This window comes from Bacillus rossius, chromosome 1 (genome assembly GCF_032445375.1).
Source record: "Bacillus rossius redtenbacheri isolate Brsri chromosome 1, Brsri_v3, whole genome shotgun sequence".
Lineage (NCBI taxonomy): Eukaryota > Metazoa > Arthropoda > Insecta > Phasmatodea > Bacillidae > Bacillus > Bacillus rossius.
This window is the reverse complement of record NC_086330.1, coordinates 245974837-245992100: the sequence shown is the minus strand read 5'-3', so window position 1 is coordinate 245992100 and position 17264 is coordinate 245974837. Positions and strand designations below refer to the sequence as shown.

General features: G+C 38.2%; 1 protein-coding gene across 1 annotated transcript in view; it reads right to left on the bottom strand.

Moving 5' to 3' along the window:
• The window catches only part of LOC134546355 (transcription factor collier), a 497510-nt gene that overhangs the window by 308205 nt on the left and 172041 nt on the right, over window positions 1-17264 (bottom strand). The window contains exon 7 of the mRNA XM_063389143.1: window positions 7440-7513. Coding sequence (XP_063245213.1) covers window positions 7440-7513 — 74 coding nt within the window. The remainder of the gene's footprint in view (window positions 1-7439; window positions 7514-17264) is intronic.

Here is a 17264-nt window from a genome sequence, read left to right as displayed (position 1 = left end):
GCAGAACACGCTACGCACAACAGAACACGCTCCATAGCAAATCATATCAAGTCAATGCTGCATGTTGTCGAATCACTCACGCATAATGATAGTTTTGTCCTGCGGTGTAAGTGACAGGATAAGCTGAAGTCTTAGCAGGCTTTCCAATAAAGTGGGATCTAGGTATGAACTAACTTCAGTTTACATAAATAACTTTTAAGTGTCCTATGCTTTACCACTTCTTGGTGCTTAATGATTCAACTGTACGGCCCAGTGCATCAGTGTTTAACGTATATACATTTGGAATTAATTTTTAGTGATATTTTTTAAGAATATTGTAATTTAAGATATATGCCACAGCTCAAAAAACCTTTTCCTGTTTTACTTTCTGAGGATAATTACCGTGTGACGGATGGATTAAAGGGCACTAAAGGATGATGAGATCGATAGTCTATGAGCCGTATGGTTGCATGGTTGTGACTTTGGGCTGAGTGTATTTGGGCAGGAAAGACAAGAACCTGTTGGCAGGAGATGTAATGATATCGGAGAGTGGCGGTAGTTGAGGAATGGGTGTCCAGGGGTTCAATTCTGAAATGCGCACAGTGAGCAGGCGGCAGGCGCGAGTGTTGTCTGGTTTCTAATACCAGAGACAAGCCACGTCTACACTCTGCAACCAGAGCGTAGCTTTACCAGCTCCCCAGTTGCGAGGCTATGTCCATTAGTGACACTGTAGCCTCGTGCACAGGAGCTGGGGAATTGACGAATTGCTGTCATGAGCGACTACCACAATGAGACCCACAGGCGGGAGAACCCGTCAACATGGCGGACCCCCGTGTTGCACCACAAACATATATATATATATATATATAGCCCAATTCGCTGACATTGTAAAAGGGAGGGGGGGCCATATTGGCAGAGAGTGCACCTCTAAAAAAATGTTACTTTTAATTAGGTTAAAATAACATCTCCGGAATCTGTTGTATATAAGAATATTACACTATACAAATTTTACTTTAAGCAAAAACGATTTATCAATTTTTTTTCAGTAACTAGTTGCTGTAATAACCTTTAATACATAACAAAGTCTTTTGGCCAGTTATTTCATACTACGTAGCCTTTATTTGTGGCTTATAGTAAAAATAAATAATATAACCACAACAGCCTTGAACAAAAAGTTAACTTTAATTGAACACACCTAATTTGCAAGTAAATTATTTTAAATATATTATTTATGGATACATAAATTATTTATATGTAGGCCCCCCACTGAACCCCTGTTCAATAAAAAACCGAACTGGTTTTACTTCACTACGAATTTAAAAAAAGGGGCATTATTAAAACGTTAAAATATGTGATTTTTACTTTTTCTCAGTTGGTAATATTTAGGCTATTTACAATTTTTAAATTAGTGTCATACGTTTAATAAATAATACAATTTAAAAATTTTGGTATCATTTTAAACACATAAAGTTAAATGAGGAAATTATTTCTGTGAGTATCTCAATGAAGTGACTAAATTGCATGCAACTTTATAGTTGTATCATAAAAACCCTACATTAAATCAGACCCCATTACGAATATCTTATTTTTTGATCTAATATTACTGGATGTTCACAATAGCATAGCAGGGAAATTCAATTTTCATTGAGTTAAAAATTGCTCAGAATATTTTTATATACAGTTTATTAAGACACATTTGTTTCATTTTAAGAAAATTATGTATAGATGAAAAAATAAATATCCATTCACGAGGTTACATAATTATAGATTCCACTGTGGAAATGTTCGTTTCCTTTCAGTATTTGGTCAGATTATAACGACGTGTTTATTTCTATTCATATATGTGGCTGCTTTGGTCAGCAACTATGGAAACTGTTTTTCTGTAGGCACATTATGTATCATGTGTGTGAAGAACCAAATTCGTTATTCTCTACTGATACACAAACTGTCTTGCTTACTTTTATACCTATGAGGATGACATACGATATGGCAGAAATTAAACATCTTGTAAGGCGGCCTTAATTACAACATAAAAAGTTTTTGCTGGATATTCCAAAAAAAATAATCTAAATAAATATATTATTCTTTAAACTGTACCATTATATAATAGTCGGCATTTCCCGTTATTAGACTTATTGTAATATATGCAATAAAATAATGCAACTTGAAGTGTCATTGATTGAAAAACATTCTACGAGCTCTGGACTAAATGAGATGAATTTTTCCTTCTTGATGGGCTTATTTAGAAATGTATTTATAAACTATTATTTTAAGTTGCGTAAAATGTAATTTACGTTTGATTAAACGTGGCACCGCAGTGCTCGCAGGCTACAAGCAGGCGGGAGTCGTGGATAGCGCTACATGCGGAAGGCGGGCAGCGAGCGGCGAGGCCAGTGCAGCCCCTGGCAGCGGCTGCGGCCAGGCGGAGAGGCGCCGCGGGTAGAGAGTGTGGTCGACCCGCCCAGCGTCCAGAATACCCGAGTGTCCGGCGTGTCGCGACAAGCCCTCCGCCCCTGCGCAGCCGCTTGCCACGGCAGGTACACGTGTGCTGTGGGGTCGCTTCCCTCAGACAGCCTGCTCACTCACACGGCGCAGTCACACCAAATATTCGATAAAAACAACTTATTTTATAAACTACGTTTGAAAGTGAGTACTAAATTATCCCATTTAAACATTTACCGGCATTACAAGCATGGAAAATGCATAAATGAACTAAATTCATGGCGACTAATTTTATCAACGTGATACTTTGTTTACATATACATTATTTTTGAAACATATTTTGGATAAAATAAATACATTTAATATAATACTAGCTGCCCAACCCGGCTTCGCACAGTTATACTAATGAAAAAAAAAATAAACCACATCTCCCATTTACAGTAATAATAAATAAAAAAAAATTCAGTGAAAATTTATTACAATGCTGTATAATGTACCGGAGAGAAAATTAATAGCACCGATGGTTTCCCGACTCGTGCACGCAACGTACAACTGATGTACCCGTACTTCGCTACGGCAGTCTACAGGAATATCACTCTTACGCCGCTCATTATACATGCCCCTCCTTGTGGGTACGCCACTGCCGCGCGATGCCCGTTGCCATGGAGACGCAGAAGGCATGAACAATGCAAAATCCTGTTCTCATGCAGACAAAGTACCCACTGTTGCTTGGTTTTAAACACCCATGTGATCTAATTTTCGGAAAATGTCATCCTGCGTAACATAAGGAACATTACTGTGAAGTTTCAAGTCTGTAAAATATATATACTTAAAAAAAAAGGGCAATAAAAAATAAATTAAACATAGAGAGAGGGAAAAAAAAACAATAGTTTAGGTTTGCGATTTAAAGTGATAAAAAGTATTTAAATACTAAATGAACTCTTACGAGGGTACTGATTGCTTCGTTGTTAATATCACACTTTTATGGGAAAATTAAGAATGATAAGGCATCTAGTGCGTGGCAACAATGTTAATAGCCAATAGGAAATAAACTTCTATGCGCCTGCGGCATTGTCAACACACACTTCGTACGTGTACTGCATGTTGTATCTAACCCCCTCCAACGCATTTGATTCTAAATTGGACTTTTAGTAAGGATCCCTAATGTTATTGATAATATAATATAGCCTATAGCCTTCCTCGATAAATGTACTATCCAACACTGAAAGAATGTTTCAAATCTGACCAGTGGTTCCTGAGATTAGCGCGTTCAAACAAACAAACAAACAAACTTTTCAGCTTTAAAATATTAGTATAGATTACGATATACCGCAAGGACTTGTTTAAGGTTTTACTTATTTGTGTACTAATGAACACCGCATCTGCAAAATATTTATCTTATAATTTGAACAAACATATTTATCTCTCAGCTAACGAACTTTTAATAATCTTATAAGTGGTTTTTAATTATGCAAGTAAAGTGGTTAATTATTTAACATTCTTACTTATAAATATTTAGGGATGAAAATTTTGTCCACGCTAAAACATTTGTTTAAATCCAATTAGTATAAGCAATTTTACATGAAAGAATAGATTATTTGTACAAATCACCGTGAAAAGTTTTTAACCCGGCACGCCCCGGACCACGGAGTATCGAGCGCCCAGATGGTTTGGTCGGGAACACCAAGTGTTAAGTGCGACCCACTAGACCACAGGACACGCTGACTGGAATGCACACCGACAGTAAGGGTGAACTCCGAGTGAACTGCGACACCGGCAGCGCAGTGACACGACGTGGCAGCCGAGGGCAACAGCCAGGACACGCCCGACAACAACATGACCGCCAGTGGCTCGATGGCTGCCGGATTACAGAATGTGCATAACAATAAATCTCCATATATAATATGTTTCCCTGTATGAGGTTTTCTTATTCGTGTGTAAAACCAACTTTATAAATGGTAATCTCTGGCATTAGCTTCTTTTTTTTTTTATTTTTTTTTTTTTAAATATTGTTTGTTTAGCTAAGAAATACTTGCCCTTTTTGTCCTTAGAAACGTTATGTGGCTTGTCAAGCAGTTTTTAACCAATGTACTAGTTGTGATTACAATTGAAATTAAAATTTAATTTGTCAATACCAGCGATGTTTATAAGTTAATTTGTTTACTTACCTAGATGATATGAATATGTTCACAGTTTACTTTCGGAGTACTTTTTTACCAGTAATATTGTTTAGTCATGTATTATAAAGTCGAAGGGTTACAGACTGAGGCATCTTGGTACAAAATGTCACATTCGAACCGTCGATATTGAGAAAGGGGATTTTCCGACTAAACTATTAACTATCTCAGTATAGAATGTTATTTTCTACGTATTTTAAATTCAGAGTCTAGATAACACTAAGCGTGTTAGTGATGTAAAACTATTGTTAGTGTTGATGCGGCATATATCTCACCGCAATTTCTGGTCCAGTCGCACCATACAGTCTGAGAAGCACTTTCAATGAGTTACTGATGGAATTATGAGCCGACGTTGGGTTGAGGATTCCTGAGAGATGGTGAAATGACGAGAGTGAAGTGAGTTTAGATGATAAGTGATAAGTATACTTAATAACACATGTTGAGGTTTTTATCATTATCTAGTATATTTATAATTATTGTTTTCAATGGGCCTTAAAGTCTCGTTGGAAACGAAGTCAAAAGAGACAGCTACGCGACACATAAAAGGGATATCAGAGAAGGGAACCACTTGGTCTGTAGGATGAAAGCACACCTGGGTTAGCCTGGAATGATTTAGAGACCCCGAATGCCCAGTAGAATAAAACGAGTGCTAGCTATCCTGTGATAACTTCGAATAAATGGTTAACACACAACCGCAACTTACTACTGCCCCAACACATGCCAATCATATGGTTCTGCGGACTCATTGAAAGTATACCGGTTTGATTTTTGTTTTGTTTTTAAAACAATGATATTTTTAAGTAGAACTTACATATTTTAGTAAAAAAAAATATTTGTAAAATGTTGTTTGATTTTATGAAATTTGGTGATTAACTAAAGTAACTGTTTATTCTATGGATAGTTTTTACATGTTAAAACATTTAACGTTTTTTTTTGTTTTTAACCTTAAACTAAAAAAAAACACATGAACATCTGTAAGTGAAACATTATACTAACATTTGTCGAGAACATACATCGTTATATATTGATTTAAATGTACAAAAAAATTTTCAGGGAAGGAAACATTAAGATCAAATTAATCAATAAATAGTGGAGGAATAATACCTAATGGGTAAAAGTTATCGGTAACAAATGTTGGTTGATAGTAAAAGGTTATGTGCTGCCATCCTAGGATATTAAAAGCTTAAATTTCCCCTGATAGCTCGTTGTGTACTGCCTACTGTTGCGACGCGTTATTTAGGGTTTTAATGACCTTTAACAATTACACTGTCCACATGATTAGGGTAGTAAATAGTGCTACAGCCACGGCGAATTGTTCACTAGAGGGCTTAAACGATACATGCAATTTTTTTAATTGTTTTTCTTTTATTTTTTTTTCTTAAAATTACTTTTATTATAAATGATGAAAGTTCAATTTCTTAATGTTCGTACATGGGAAAGTGTATCAGAAAAGAATGATTTTATAAACGTTTATAGTTAAGCATGCATGTTACTTTTAATATTTTAAACTTTGACTTTAAACATTTAAAAACGTCGGATAGGGTTATGAATAAATAACAAATTGTGTTGGGATTTTTGCCTTTAACTATGAAGAGACAAAAAAAATGCATGAAAGACACAATTTCAATGATTAGTTTATAAAACCACCCTATTTAAATATATTTTGTACAAAATTTATTTAAACCATACAATAGTCTCACGCAGACTACGTTATATTTCAATGTCATTTGCATACAAGTCAAATAATGATTTCTCGCTTGGGGAACGGCAAAAAAAAAACATTATTTTCTTTATTTATTGCGCTTTACCTCCGATTCATTCACACGTCTATATAGGCCACGTAATACTTATTCGCTGACATTATGTTTGAACAGATCTTGCCTGGTGAACTTTATTCTAATCACACAAATTCCCTTAAATAAATTGGCCTGAAGTCTATAAAACTACTTAATAAATGCATATACGTGTTTAATTAAATATAAATATTATTAAAACACTACCACTCTTTATGTAATTATTTACTACTACCTCGTCAATACAGAGAAAAAAGTAAATTTATGGGATTTCTAAAGTTAAGCTTGAAACTTATTATTTGTAGATGATAACAAACTATAAAAATACATAGGTTTTTCCTCTACCCTAATTACGGAAATTAAAAACTAAAGTCTTCACACTATGTTGACATTCAAACAGCAACGTTTATGATATCAAAACAAATTTTTGTGAGCAGTATCAGTAATATTCTTTGCAGTTAGTGTTACCATGAAGCATGTGTATTCAGCACTTAGCCAAGGCTATACTAGAAATCTCATAGTTTTATACAAATGTTTACAACTATACGTTTTGCATATTGCCTGCCGTTGTCTCAGTATTCAGAAAATTATTTACATCAGGAGCATGGACTTGTTGATCACTATGAAGCAAAATATAAATAAAACAATTTTGTATAGTAAAATATTTAAAATGCCTCAAAATTACGGTAGATATACATAAAAAAATTATGTAACATATATGTTTATTTTAAGTATGGATTTACCAATATATAATTTTATAGGTGGTGGCAAATTAATATCTCAATGGAGTTTGAAATAAACGGATAATTTTACTTGAAAACTTGTGAACGTCACTATGTTTTCAGACAGAGAATGGCCAGAATAAGCAAGTAGGGAATGCTGTAGGTCAAATACGACGAGTAGCCACAATCATAATATCCATAAGTGAATTTACAAACCACCAAACAAAGTATGCAATCGAGCATGGTCTCAGTTAGTGACATTCCAAGTGACTTCGCGGAACAGAGTGAACCGGCACAGGGTTGAGTGACGCGGCTGGAGCACTGACCTGCACATCACCTCGTGGGTCAGCAGCACCCGACACATCTCCGGGTTCTTGTCCTGCCCCTCGTACATGATGGCCTGCAAGCAGAGAGCCGAGCCTTCAGCACACATTCACCCTCACCGAGTGTAGGCAGTGCACGCCGCATTATTAGGCGGTAAACATTTGTTATCATTTCACTTCCGCAATATGATTATTTAGTTACTCAAAGTCGAATAAGCGTTTTATAATACCACACTAGAACGATTGTAATGTTAGTCCAGAATTTATTAGTATTTACCTACCAGTTAATAAAGTCGTGGATACTATTTTACCTAGACTATAGAATTAGTTACTAAATATTTATGCGAACGTTCCATTGAAATTTTGACTGCTTTATTTTGCTCCAATGTTATGAAGATAAAGGAAGAAAGTAGTTAAAATATTGTACTTTTTAGTACATTATGCAGGAAATTTTCGTTCGTTTGTTAACAGTTACATTTAGCAGGGCACTGCTGATTATTAACTTAAAAGTAACAACGTAGAAACTTGTAACATTGAAGCAAAAAATTTAGAATGTTTTTAGTTATGTGTTTCTTACTTGGTTTTTCTAAATCGAATTTCTTCTTCATCTACAGTTTTAAAGCTTATGAAAGTTTTTAATTTGCTTTTCTCTTCATTACCTAAGGTATTACAAAGTCGTAATTTTTTTAATATTATCACTTAAGTCATGAGTAGAGACCTGTAAAATTCGCGATTTCAAATTTCTAAATGATAGACTCCATGATCCTCTACGCACTCGTGCAAATTACATCTGCTGATTGGTTACCGACTCGTAACACCTGTTGACTGGAATGATCGTGATTCGCTAATTCTTCTGTTAAAGATTTTTCATTGGCCCAGAGTCCTTCAGATAAACTGTGGCCCAATCACTGAAGCATAATAATGTCAAAAGTATTTGGACTCTATCCTATCGCGAAATGAATCCGCGAATTTTACAGGTCTCTAGTCATGATGTTCGACACTGCGTGCTTCTGTGTTACGTGTGTATAGATACTGATGCATATATAAAGAGCGAATTTCAAATATACGTTGGTAAGTTAACGATGACTGTCGGCATTAATGCAGCCTATCTGTATTTTTGATGTGTTCCAAGAAATGTCTGTTTTAAGCAGTGACTTTGTAAGTGACGCGTGAATGCCGCACGCGCAGTAAAGACAACGATGCGAGCACTGCTCGGGGGCGATGAAGCCTTCAGAGACGGGGAGCGCGGGGCTTGGAACCAGAGTCGACGGCGGCGCCACTTTATCTCAGATTGTTTGCTGATGGGATTCCGATCTCGCGGAAAGCTTGGCGCGCCGTCGGAGGGGTTTGAGGGGGGGGGGGGGGGCACATCTGCATGCATCGGCGGGGCGGCGGGAGGTGATCTCATTGTGCGGAAGGGTTGTCGCGAGATGCTGTAAAGATAAAGCCTTGGAGGGAGCTGCCCCCGCGGCAGATAACTCGCAGCTGGCTGCAGACACGCGACTGCTCGCTCCCGCGGCTAGGGGGGCTTTGCGGGGGGGAAGGAGCGCGCAATCCGGCGGAACTTAATACATGTATCTTCCTGACGCCTTGCAGTTATACCGCTTAATGACTGCGTGAATCATGCTGCAGCACAGAATTTCAGAAAGTGACGTATTATACATATATAGATATCCATTGAAGTTTACACTTAATGTGATTATAGTGTTACTATTCACACACATAATTCCACTGTGAACATTACCCTCAGTGTTTATACATAGCAACATTTTGAGTTAAATTTTACAATGTAATTGAGAGTTAAATATTTTTATACAACAAACAACGGGCAACCACCTTATGTTTTATTTTTTCACAGAGTGCAACCTCATTCCTACAGAAAACCTTTTAAAAACTAATTGTTCTATTTAAATCCGTTATAAACAATTTCAAAATTAAATTTTAATCACAGAAATCCGATTCCCACACGAAAATTATCATATCAAGAGTGAAATCATGGAGAACTGGTAGGCGGTATATGCGAGTTCGCGAAATTCCTTCCAAAACAAACTGAGTCTATCAGCACAGTGAGAAAAACCACATACGTATTCGTTAAAGAGTACATTCACAGAGTACACGTTTGTAAAACTTCTGGAGGTTTTTCGCAGTGTTCTTTCAGTTATGTTATTCTTGATTAATTTATCCTTCGATGAGTTTATTCTTCATATCAGACTTGTGATATATTGAGAGATATCAGTTCCCTTTGTGAGTCCTGTTACTAAAACAATTATAATATTTTAATCATGTTGAATCAAAACAAATTAATTCATTACTCCGACGATTACAATAGGGTAGGGCGTGGCTAGTTGAGCATAGGGGCAAGTTGGGCAATCGAAATATCTCGAAAACTATTCACCGCACGTGAAGGCATCAAATAGCGTAAGAAGGGGTCGCGGGAGGGGAACTCATCACGAGACCGCCAGTGGCGACTAGTCCATCGAGTGAAGTACACGCGCGCATTGTTTAGTTTGTAACCAAAAAGTAAAATAATCATAAAGCGGAATGTTTCATCTGCAATAGTTAAATTTCATCCGATTTTAATCAGTTAAGAGTTAAACATCCATAAATTTATAGTACTTTTGGTATGTACCTATAAATATTTTGGGTATAATTCTAACCGGTTTTTTTAACCTCACTTTTGTTTTAAAATTTCGGATTGGGGTTAGTTGAGCTATAATTGCTCAACTAACCCCACGACTTAGAACTAAAGTAATATATGCTTTTTATTTTTTTTAGGATGCGGACTTATAAAAGAAACACTACGAGATGTTCTTAGTCTACTCAAAACTTAAATACTGCTGCAAAGGTGGCCAACGATGAGGGAAAAAGCGTGAATGCCGCCGCAAAATAATTCGGTATCAAACGGATGATTTTACCAGATTTTTGAAGAAATTAAACGAAGGTGGTGATTCATCCATGGGTTATGCATAGAGACCGGAAAAAATCGCGAATTCATTTCTCGATAGGCTAAACTACAAATAGTTATACCTCAGTGATGCCTCTGCTATTGGCTCACAACTCACCTGGGTGACTCTGGGCCAATGAGAAACGCCCGACCAAAGCTTTATCAAATCACAGGCTGTTACGTTGGACGTCTCACAAGACAGCAGCCAATGAGTGGGTGACATTTGACCGAGTGTTGGTAGAACTATGGAGTTCATCCTGCAAGTCATTGAACCCGTGAATTTTTCCGGTCCCTAGATGCAACTTCGAGGCAAGTATTTTCTCCCACGCAAGAGGACTTTTTAAAGAAATACTTGTTACAATTGCAGCAGTGACAACGACGATTAAGTTTCCTATATCTCATTAATATTTTCTTTTTTATATTAGTATTTTCTTATTAATATAAGCTTTATTGATAATTATATAAATATTCAAGTCTGAATTTAATCAGAAAGATTGAAACTAATTCAAAAGTTAAGCTTAAGATACGTTGATGTTTTGATTCTAGTTTCAGTTTATTATTCAAAGAAAATTACTTTTAATTTAGTTGTTTTGTCACTAAAAGACTAAAGTTGATTATCAAACAGTAAATTTATTTCATGTCTAGTTAACATTAAACCCATCATTTGGCTAGACATTCTAAGTGCTCAATTTGCCCCATACCCTCGCTCAACTTACCTCACCTATGGGGTACGTTGAGCATACTTGACTTTCTGCATTTAAAACAGCTGTAGCTCTTAAATTCGACTTGTAAGAAATAAATTACTATGTGAAAAAGTGCTCAACTAGCCCCGCCCTACCCTACCTTAAAACAGCTGACAAACATTAACATGGAAGACGATTCCCCTTCCCCTTGAGATATAGCGAGGCCATCCGTCTCTTGACAACATGAAAGAGCATCCCGAATCCCACATAAAACAGTGGTTGCTTGTATAACACAACGAATTATGATTAGCAGTATGTAAATGTTTCTACTGGCCCAGGGTTCAGGGTGTGTTGTCGGTAGTGTCAAGCGCCACCTTGTATTGTGACGTCACAACGGCCATTTTGGTGTCAAATTACCTCAAAAATGACACAAAATTCCTACAAATTTCCCTATTTTGAGGGAAAAATTCCCGTTTTGAGGGAAAATATTCCGTTGTTTCCTCAACAATTCAATTTCAAACAACTAGACCAAAGGAACGTGTTTACTCTTACTAAAGGACCAAGAATCCCTAAAAAATGTTTTATCAAGACCAAGAAGTTTTGAACCAGTAAATATTTAGAACAACTACAGATTCGCCTACGCGCATTTAACGAAAGAAATAAACACACAAATTGGAAATTTTTATTTTTTCTAAGGTAAATGTTTTTGAGGTTTTTAGAATTCCAAATTTTTTAATCTTTAAGGAATAAATGGGAATTTTTTCCTTAAAAGGGAATTTTACTATTGAAATAAGGAAATTACTAGGAATTTTATGTCATTTTTAAAGTAAATTGAAACCAAAATGGCCGCAGTGACGTTACAATCGAAGATGGCGGTTAACCTCACTGACACCACACCCCGAACCCTAGGCCAGTAGAAATATTTTTATACAACATCGATTGTTTGTTACTTATAATACCATAAAAAATAAGTTTTACTATGTGGATTAACATATTATTTTTTTTAAAGCACGAACACTCTTTGCGTTATTAGATATATGATGGGACATCACTTGGTGAAAAGAAGAACTAATTGGGAATATACGTTTTTCAAAGGAAAAAAATTATATCTGCACCAAAGTATGGCTCATATTAAAAAAATGGAAATATATTATTCTACTTCTTCAAACTAATAACTCATAATTTTAGAGCATAATATAAACATTCGATATTTAACAAGATGATAATTTTTAATCCCTGGTAGGCTTATCTCAGATATTTCACAGCTCCTCGTTCAAAACGCCTCTTTCCCATACGATTTTAAATAATAAAACTTATTTAAGCATTAAGAGCGCGGTCCTACGCGCCATTATAGTTATTTAATTTTCTTGTAAGTAATATTATAAGTTCTTCTCCCTTGCATTCTATGTTTCTTCTCAAACTTACTCAACAAATATTACTTGAATATGATTTAATAGCCGTAGAAAGCCATGCAAATGTTTATGATTAGGTATTATCATTTGCGTGACGTCTTGCATCTCGAAAATAATGTTTAGTAAATATCTAAAGATAAATTTTGGGCCAAAACAATAAAGGCAAAAGAGATTTTGCAATTAATTCACAGGAAAATGCATTTATTAATATAAATGTTAAAAAAATATATAAAAACGTCACTAGATAGTCAAAGGGTAAAGGTTATGTAAAAACATTTGTTCTGGTAAAAAATTGGACAATTATTTATTTAAGTGGTGTATGGAAACTTCCTTATGATCTGTCTGGTCGGAAAGTCGCTGAACGATAACGTGTAGCGATTAAGCGCTGGACTTGATGTCGGAGGGACAGGGTTCGAAAGCCAGGCCATCCATCTTGATTGAGGTGGTCTTCGCTCTCCCATGATCGCTCCGGAGATGCTGGTATAGTTTCGTATTATAAATCGCGGGGATTCTCCCCAACATCTCAGGCTTGCACGGCGTGTGTTCGTAACTAATGAGCTCGCTGTTGAGACGTGAATGAAAGCTGGGCGGAATGTCCTCAGCTGGGACCCTCTCTTGCGTGTCCTCGACAAGGGGGATGGGGGATTACGCACTAACCCCTTCCATCTGCGGGAAAACATTACCCCCTATTCCTTGTTGGCCACCCTGCAATGCCGAGCAACACGAGGCGGCTAAAAGGATTCCGCACGCCTCGTTTGACGAGCTAGCCCCTGCCCGAGAGCCCCTTTGTGTCGCCGTGGCCGGCGATGACACCCCGCGGGCTTAGCCCGGCCAGGGGTGAGTTGATCCACCCCTCGCGACCACCCTCCTCTCGCCACGAAGCGCCCAGAGCAGAGGTCGCCGGAGCTGCGCTTATCCAACCAGTGTTGGAGACGAGTTCCTTCACCACGCTCCTAACAGTGTTGGCGACGAGTTCCTTCACCACGCTCCTAACAGTGATGGCAACGACTTCCATCAACACTCTACAACCAGTGTTGACGATGAGTTCCTTCACCACGCTCCTAACAGTGTTGGCAACGTGTTGCATCAACACTCTACAACCAGTGTTGACGATGATTTCTTTCAACACGCTCCAACCAGTGTTGGCGACGAGTTCCATCAACACTCTACAACCAGTGTTGGAGACGAGTTCCTTCACCACGCTCCTAACAGTGATGGCAACGACTTCCATCAACACTCTACAACCAGTGTTGACGATGAGTTCCTTCACCACGCTCCTAACAGTGTTGGCAACGTGTTGCATCAACACTCTACAACCAGTGTTGACGATGATTTCCTTCAACACGCTCCAACCAGTGTTGGCGACGAGTTCCTTCACCACGCTCCTAACAGTGTTGGCGACGAGTTCCTTCACCACGCTCCTAACAGTGTTAGCGACGAGTTCCATCAACACTCTCCAAACAGTGTTGACGATGAGTTCCTTCACCACGCTCCTAACAGTGTTGGCAACGTGTTGCATCAACACTCTACAACCAGTGTTGACGATGATTTCCTTCAACACGCTCCAACCAGTGTTGGAGACGAGTTCCTTCACCACGCTCCTAACAGTGTTGGCGACGAGTTCCTTCACCACGCTCCTAACAGTGTTGGCGACGAGTTCCATCAACACTCTCCAAACAGTGTTGACGATGAGTTCCTTCACCACGCTCCTAACAGTGTTGGCAACGTGTTCCATCAACACTCTACAACCAGTGTTGACGATGATTTCCTTCAACACGCTCCAACCAGTGTTGGCGACGAGTTCCATCAACACTCTCCAACCAGTGTTGACGATGAGTTCCTTCACCACGCTCCTAAAAGTGTTGGAGACGAGTTACTTCACCACGCTCCTAACAGTGTTGGCGACGAGTTCCTTCACCACGCTCCTAACAGTGTTGGCGACGAGTTCCATCAACACTCTCCAAACAGTGTTGACGATGATTTCCTTCAACACGCTCCAACCAGTGTTGGAGACGAGTTCCTTCACCACGCTCCTAACAGTGTTGGCGACGAGTTCCATCAACACTCTACAACCAGTGTTGACGATGAGTTCCTTCACCACGCTCCTAATAGTATTGGCAACGTGTTCCATCAACACTCTACAACCAGTGTTGACGATGATTTCCTTCAACACGCTCCAACCAGTGTTGGCGACGAGTTCCATCAACACTCTACAACCAGTGTTGACGATGATTTCCTTCAACACGCTCCAACCAGTGTTGGCAACGTGTTCCATCAACACTCTACAACCAGTGTTGACGATGATTTCCTTCACCACGCTCCAACCAGTGTTGGCGACGAGTTCCATCAACACTCTCCAAACAGTGTTGGCGACGAGTTCCATCAACACTCTACAACCAGTGTTGACGAGTTCCATCAACTCTCTACAAACAGTGTTGGTGACTAGTTCCATCAACACTCTACAAACAGTGTTGGCGACGAGTTCCATCAACACTCTCCAAAAAGTGTTGGCGACGAGTTCCATCAACACTCACCAAACATTGTTGACGAGTTCCATTAACACCCTTCAAACAGTGTTGGCGACGATTTCCATCACACTATTCGAAATATAGCAAAAACTTGAACACTGGTTTTTATTAATGTTTTAATTTCAATAAATTCAACTTTAATATGTTTCATTACAACTATGAAGTTCTTAAACACTCAAATTATGTAAAAGATATAAACTATGAAACATATTTTGACAAACGCTTGTTAAACGTTTACAAAAATTTTGAGACAGAATTTAAAAACTTTAGTTAAATCTATGGCAGAACAGTTAAGCATATAGACAAATAGTTAAGAAAAATGGTTTTATAATTAATTATTTTAAGTTTTTAACCTGTAAATAATTATGTACTTATATTTAGTATAATCTTATTTGATGTTACATAAAATATATTATAAATATAAAGGCTTTCGCGGCCTTTGTCTAGGGTTGCTTGGCTTCTGGGTTGTAGTCGCGTCGAAGGCGAAAATATAACGTTGGTAACTGCTACCTGATGATAAAGATTGCAAGTCGACCGAAACGTCGGTGAAATATTCGCCTTCGACGCGGCTAAAATCCAGAAACAAAGAAACTCCATGTGTGAGTGTGTGTGTATAAATAAATAAATATGTATAATTTGCATACTCGGGGGCAATAGACGGTAGTAAAGCGTCTTTGTATAATAAGGTACATATTATCAATTTGAAAAAAAATAATAATGAGTATTTTATTTGCTATACCTATTTCGAAGATAAATAAAAGATTGATATCCAAGCGGGTTGGAATATCAAAATTGTTACGACGGAACTGATTTCTCATATTGTTTACAGTTCATGTGCGAATTCGGATTGTTGTTACATGAGGAATGCCCTGTCGCAGGCGGACCTAGCGACGAGGCTGCGGCAGTCTCTCACCAGGCCCTGCTCGCGAGTGTGGCGAGACACTGTCAACAGGTCACGAGCTTGACTCGCCTGGTCTCCCCTCCCCCGCTGCCATTCCCCCCTCCCCCTGCACCCGAGACAAGTCGCGTGCAAGCCTCTGTACGCCCCCTTTATCCGGCCGGGATTGGGCGCACATCCCGGGGATTAGGAGGAAAAACAGCGCGATAGATTCCGCATGCTCCAGTTTAATTGAATACGTAATGCAGGCGCGTGGCTTGTGTGTGTGGTCCCCTCCCCCTCCCTTCCCCTTACACACCATTTGTCAAGACACTGCTGGTACAGTCACGGTCGCCGACAACTCGTGTTCCTCTCCTGCTGAGCGAATCTAGAAGAGTGTCCATTTGGAAGCTAACACATTTTGACACAATGTTCCCTTGAATCCCGGTCACCCGTTTTCACGCAAAAAATGTTTTATTCATTTATTTTGTATTACGATATTTCGAAGTAATTTGTAATACTTAGTACACACTGTTCAAAAAATTAAAAAAAAGAGATATTTCATAACCGATCTCTTACCTAAAATTTGAATCTACCTAAGTAGTATCTTATCAAAGTTTCTTGACACTAATCTAAATATAGACTACCTGTTTTGATTTACAACTATCCTAAGTTTAAGCCTTGTTTTACTTCATGTTTCCACCATTCGACGTTTAGGAGGTCACATGGAAAATAATATCAATACCATTCCAGCAAACTTAACCATTTCTTTCAACGAAATCAATATTACTGTTACCTATACCAGATTACGTTTACGATCTGTTTTGTGCAGTTATCTGAACACGAATGAATGTCAAAGTTAACCCCGAGCATTTTTTATTAGAAGGAACGCCCTTAAACATGTTCACAAGACAAAAATAAATAATATTCTTCCAGACACATCTTGTTGAGTTACAACACACAAACCTACACACACTCAAATGTCTCACACACGGCACACACATACCTGTATACTCTGCTGAAAGTAATTGCAGGTTAGGTTTTAATTTGTTTCTTGCAGCTGATATTCAGCGTTTAACTGAAAATGTGTTTGTATATGCACGATCTTTGTTGCTTAACGTACTGTGTAACCATGGTCGTCTAGACGTGCAAGAAGGAAAAGGAATTGGGGGGGGGGGGGGGTTAAATCAATATCCCTAGGGCCAGGAGAAAATAGTACCTCTGTTTAGTTTCTAGATATTTTTATAATGCCTTGTAAAACATTCAAAAAGCACAGATCACGTTTATATTATGGCCACAGCCAGGGGCGGAAAACTGTAGGATTCGCAACGGTGGGAGGCGGATGCCGCCCTAGAGTTAACCGACACGTCGTCTCTGGATGCGG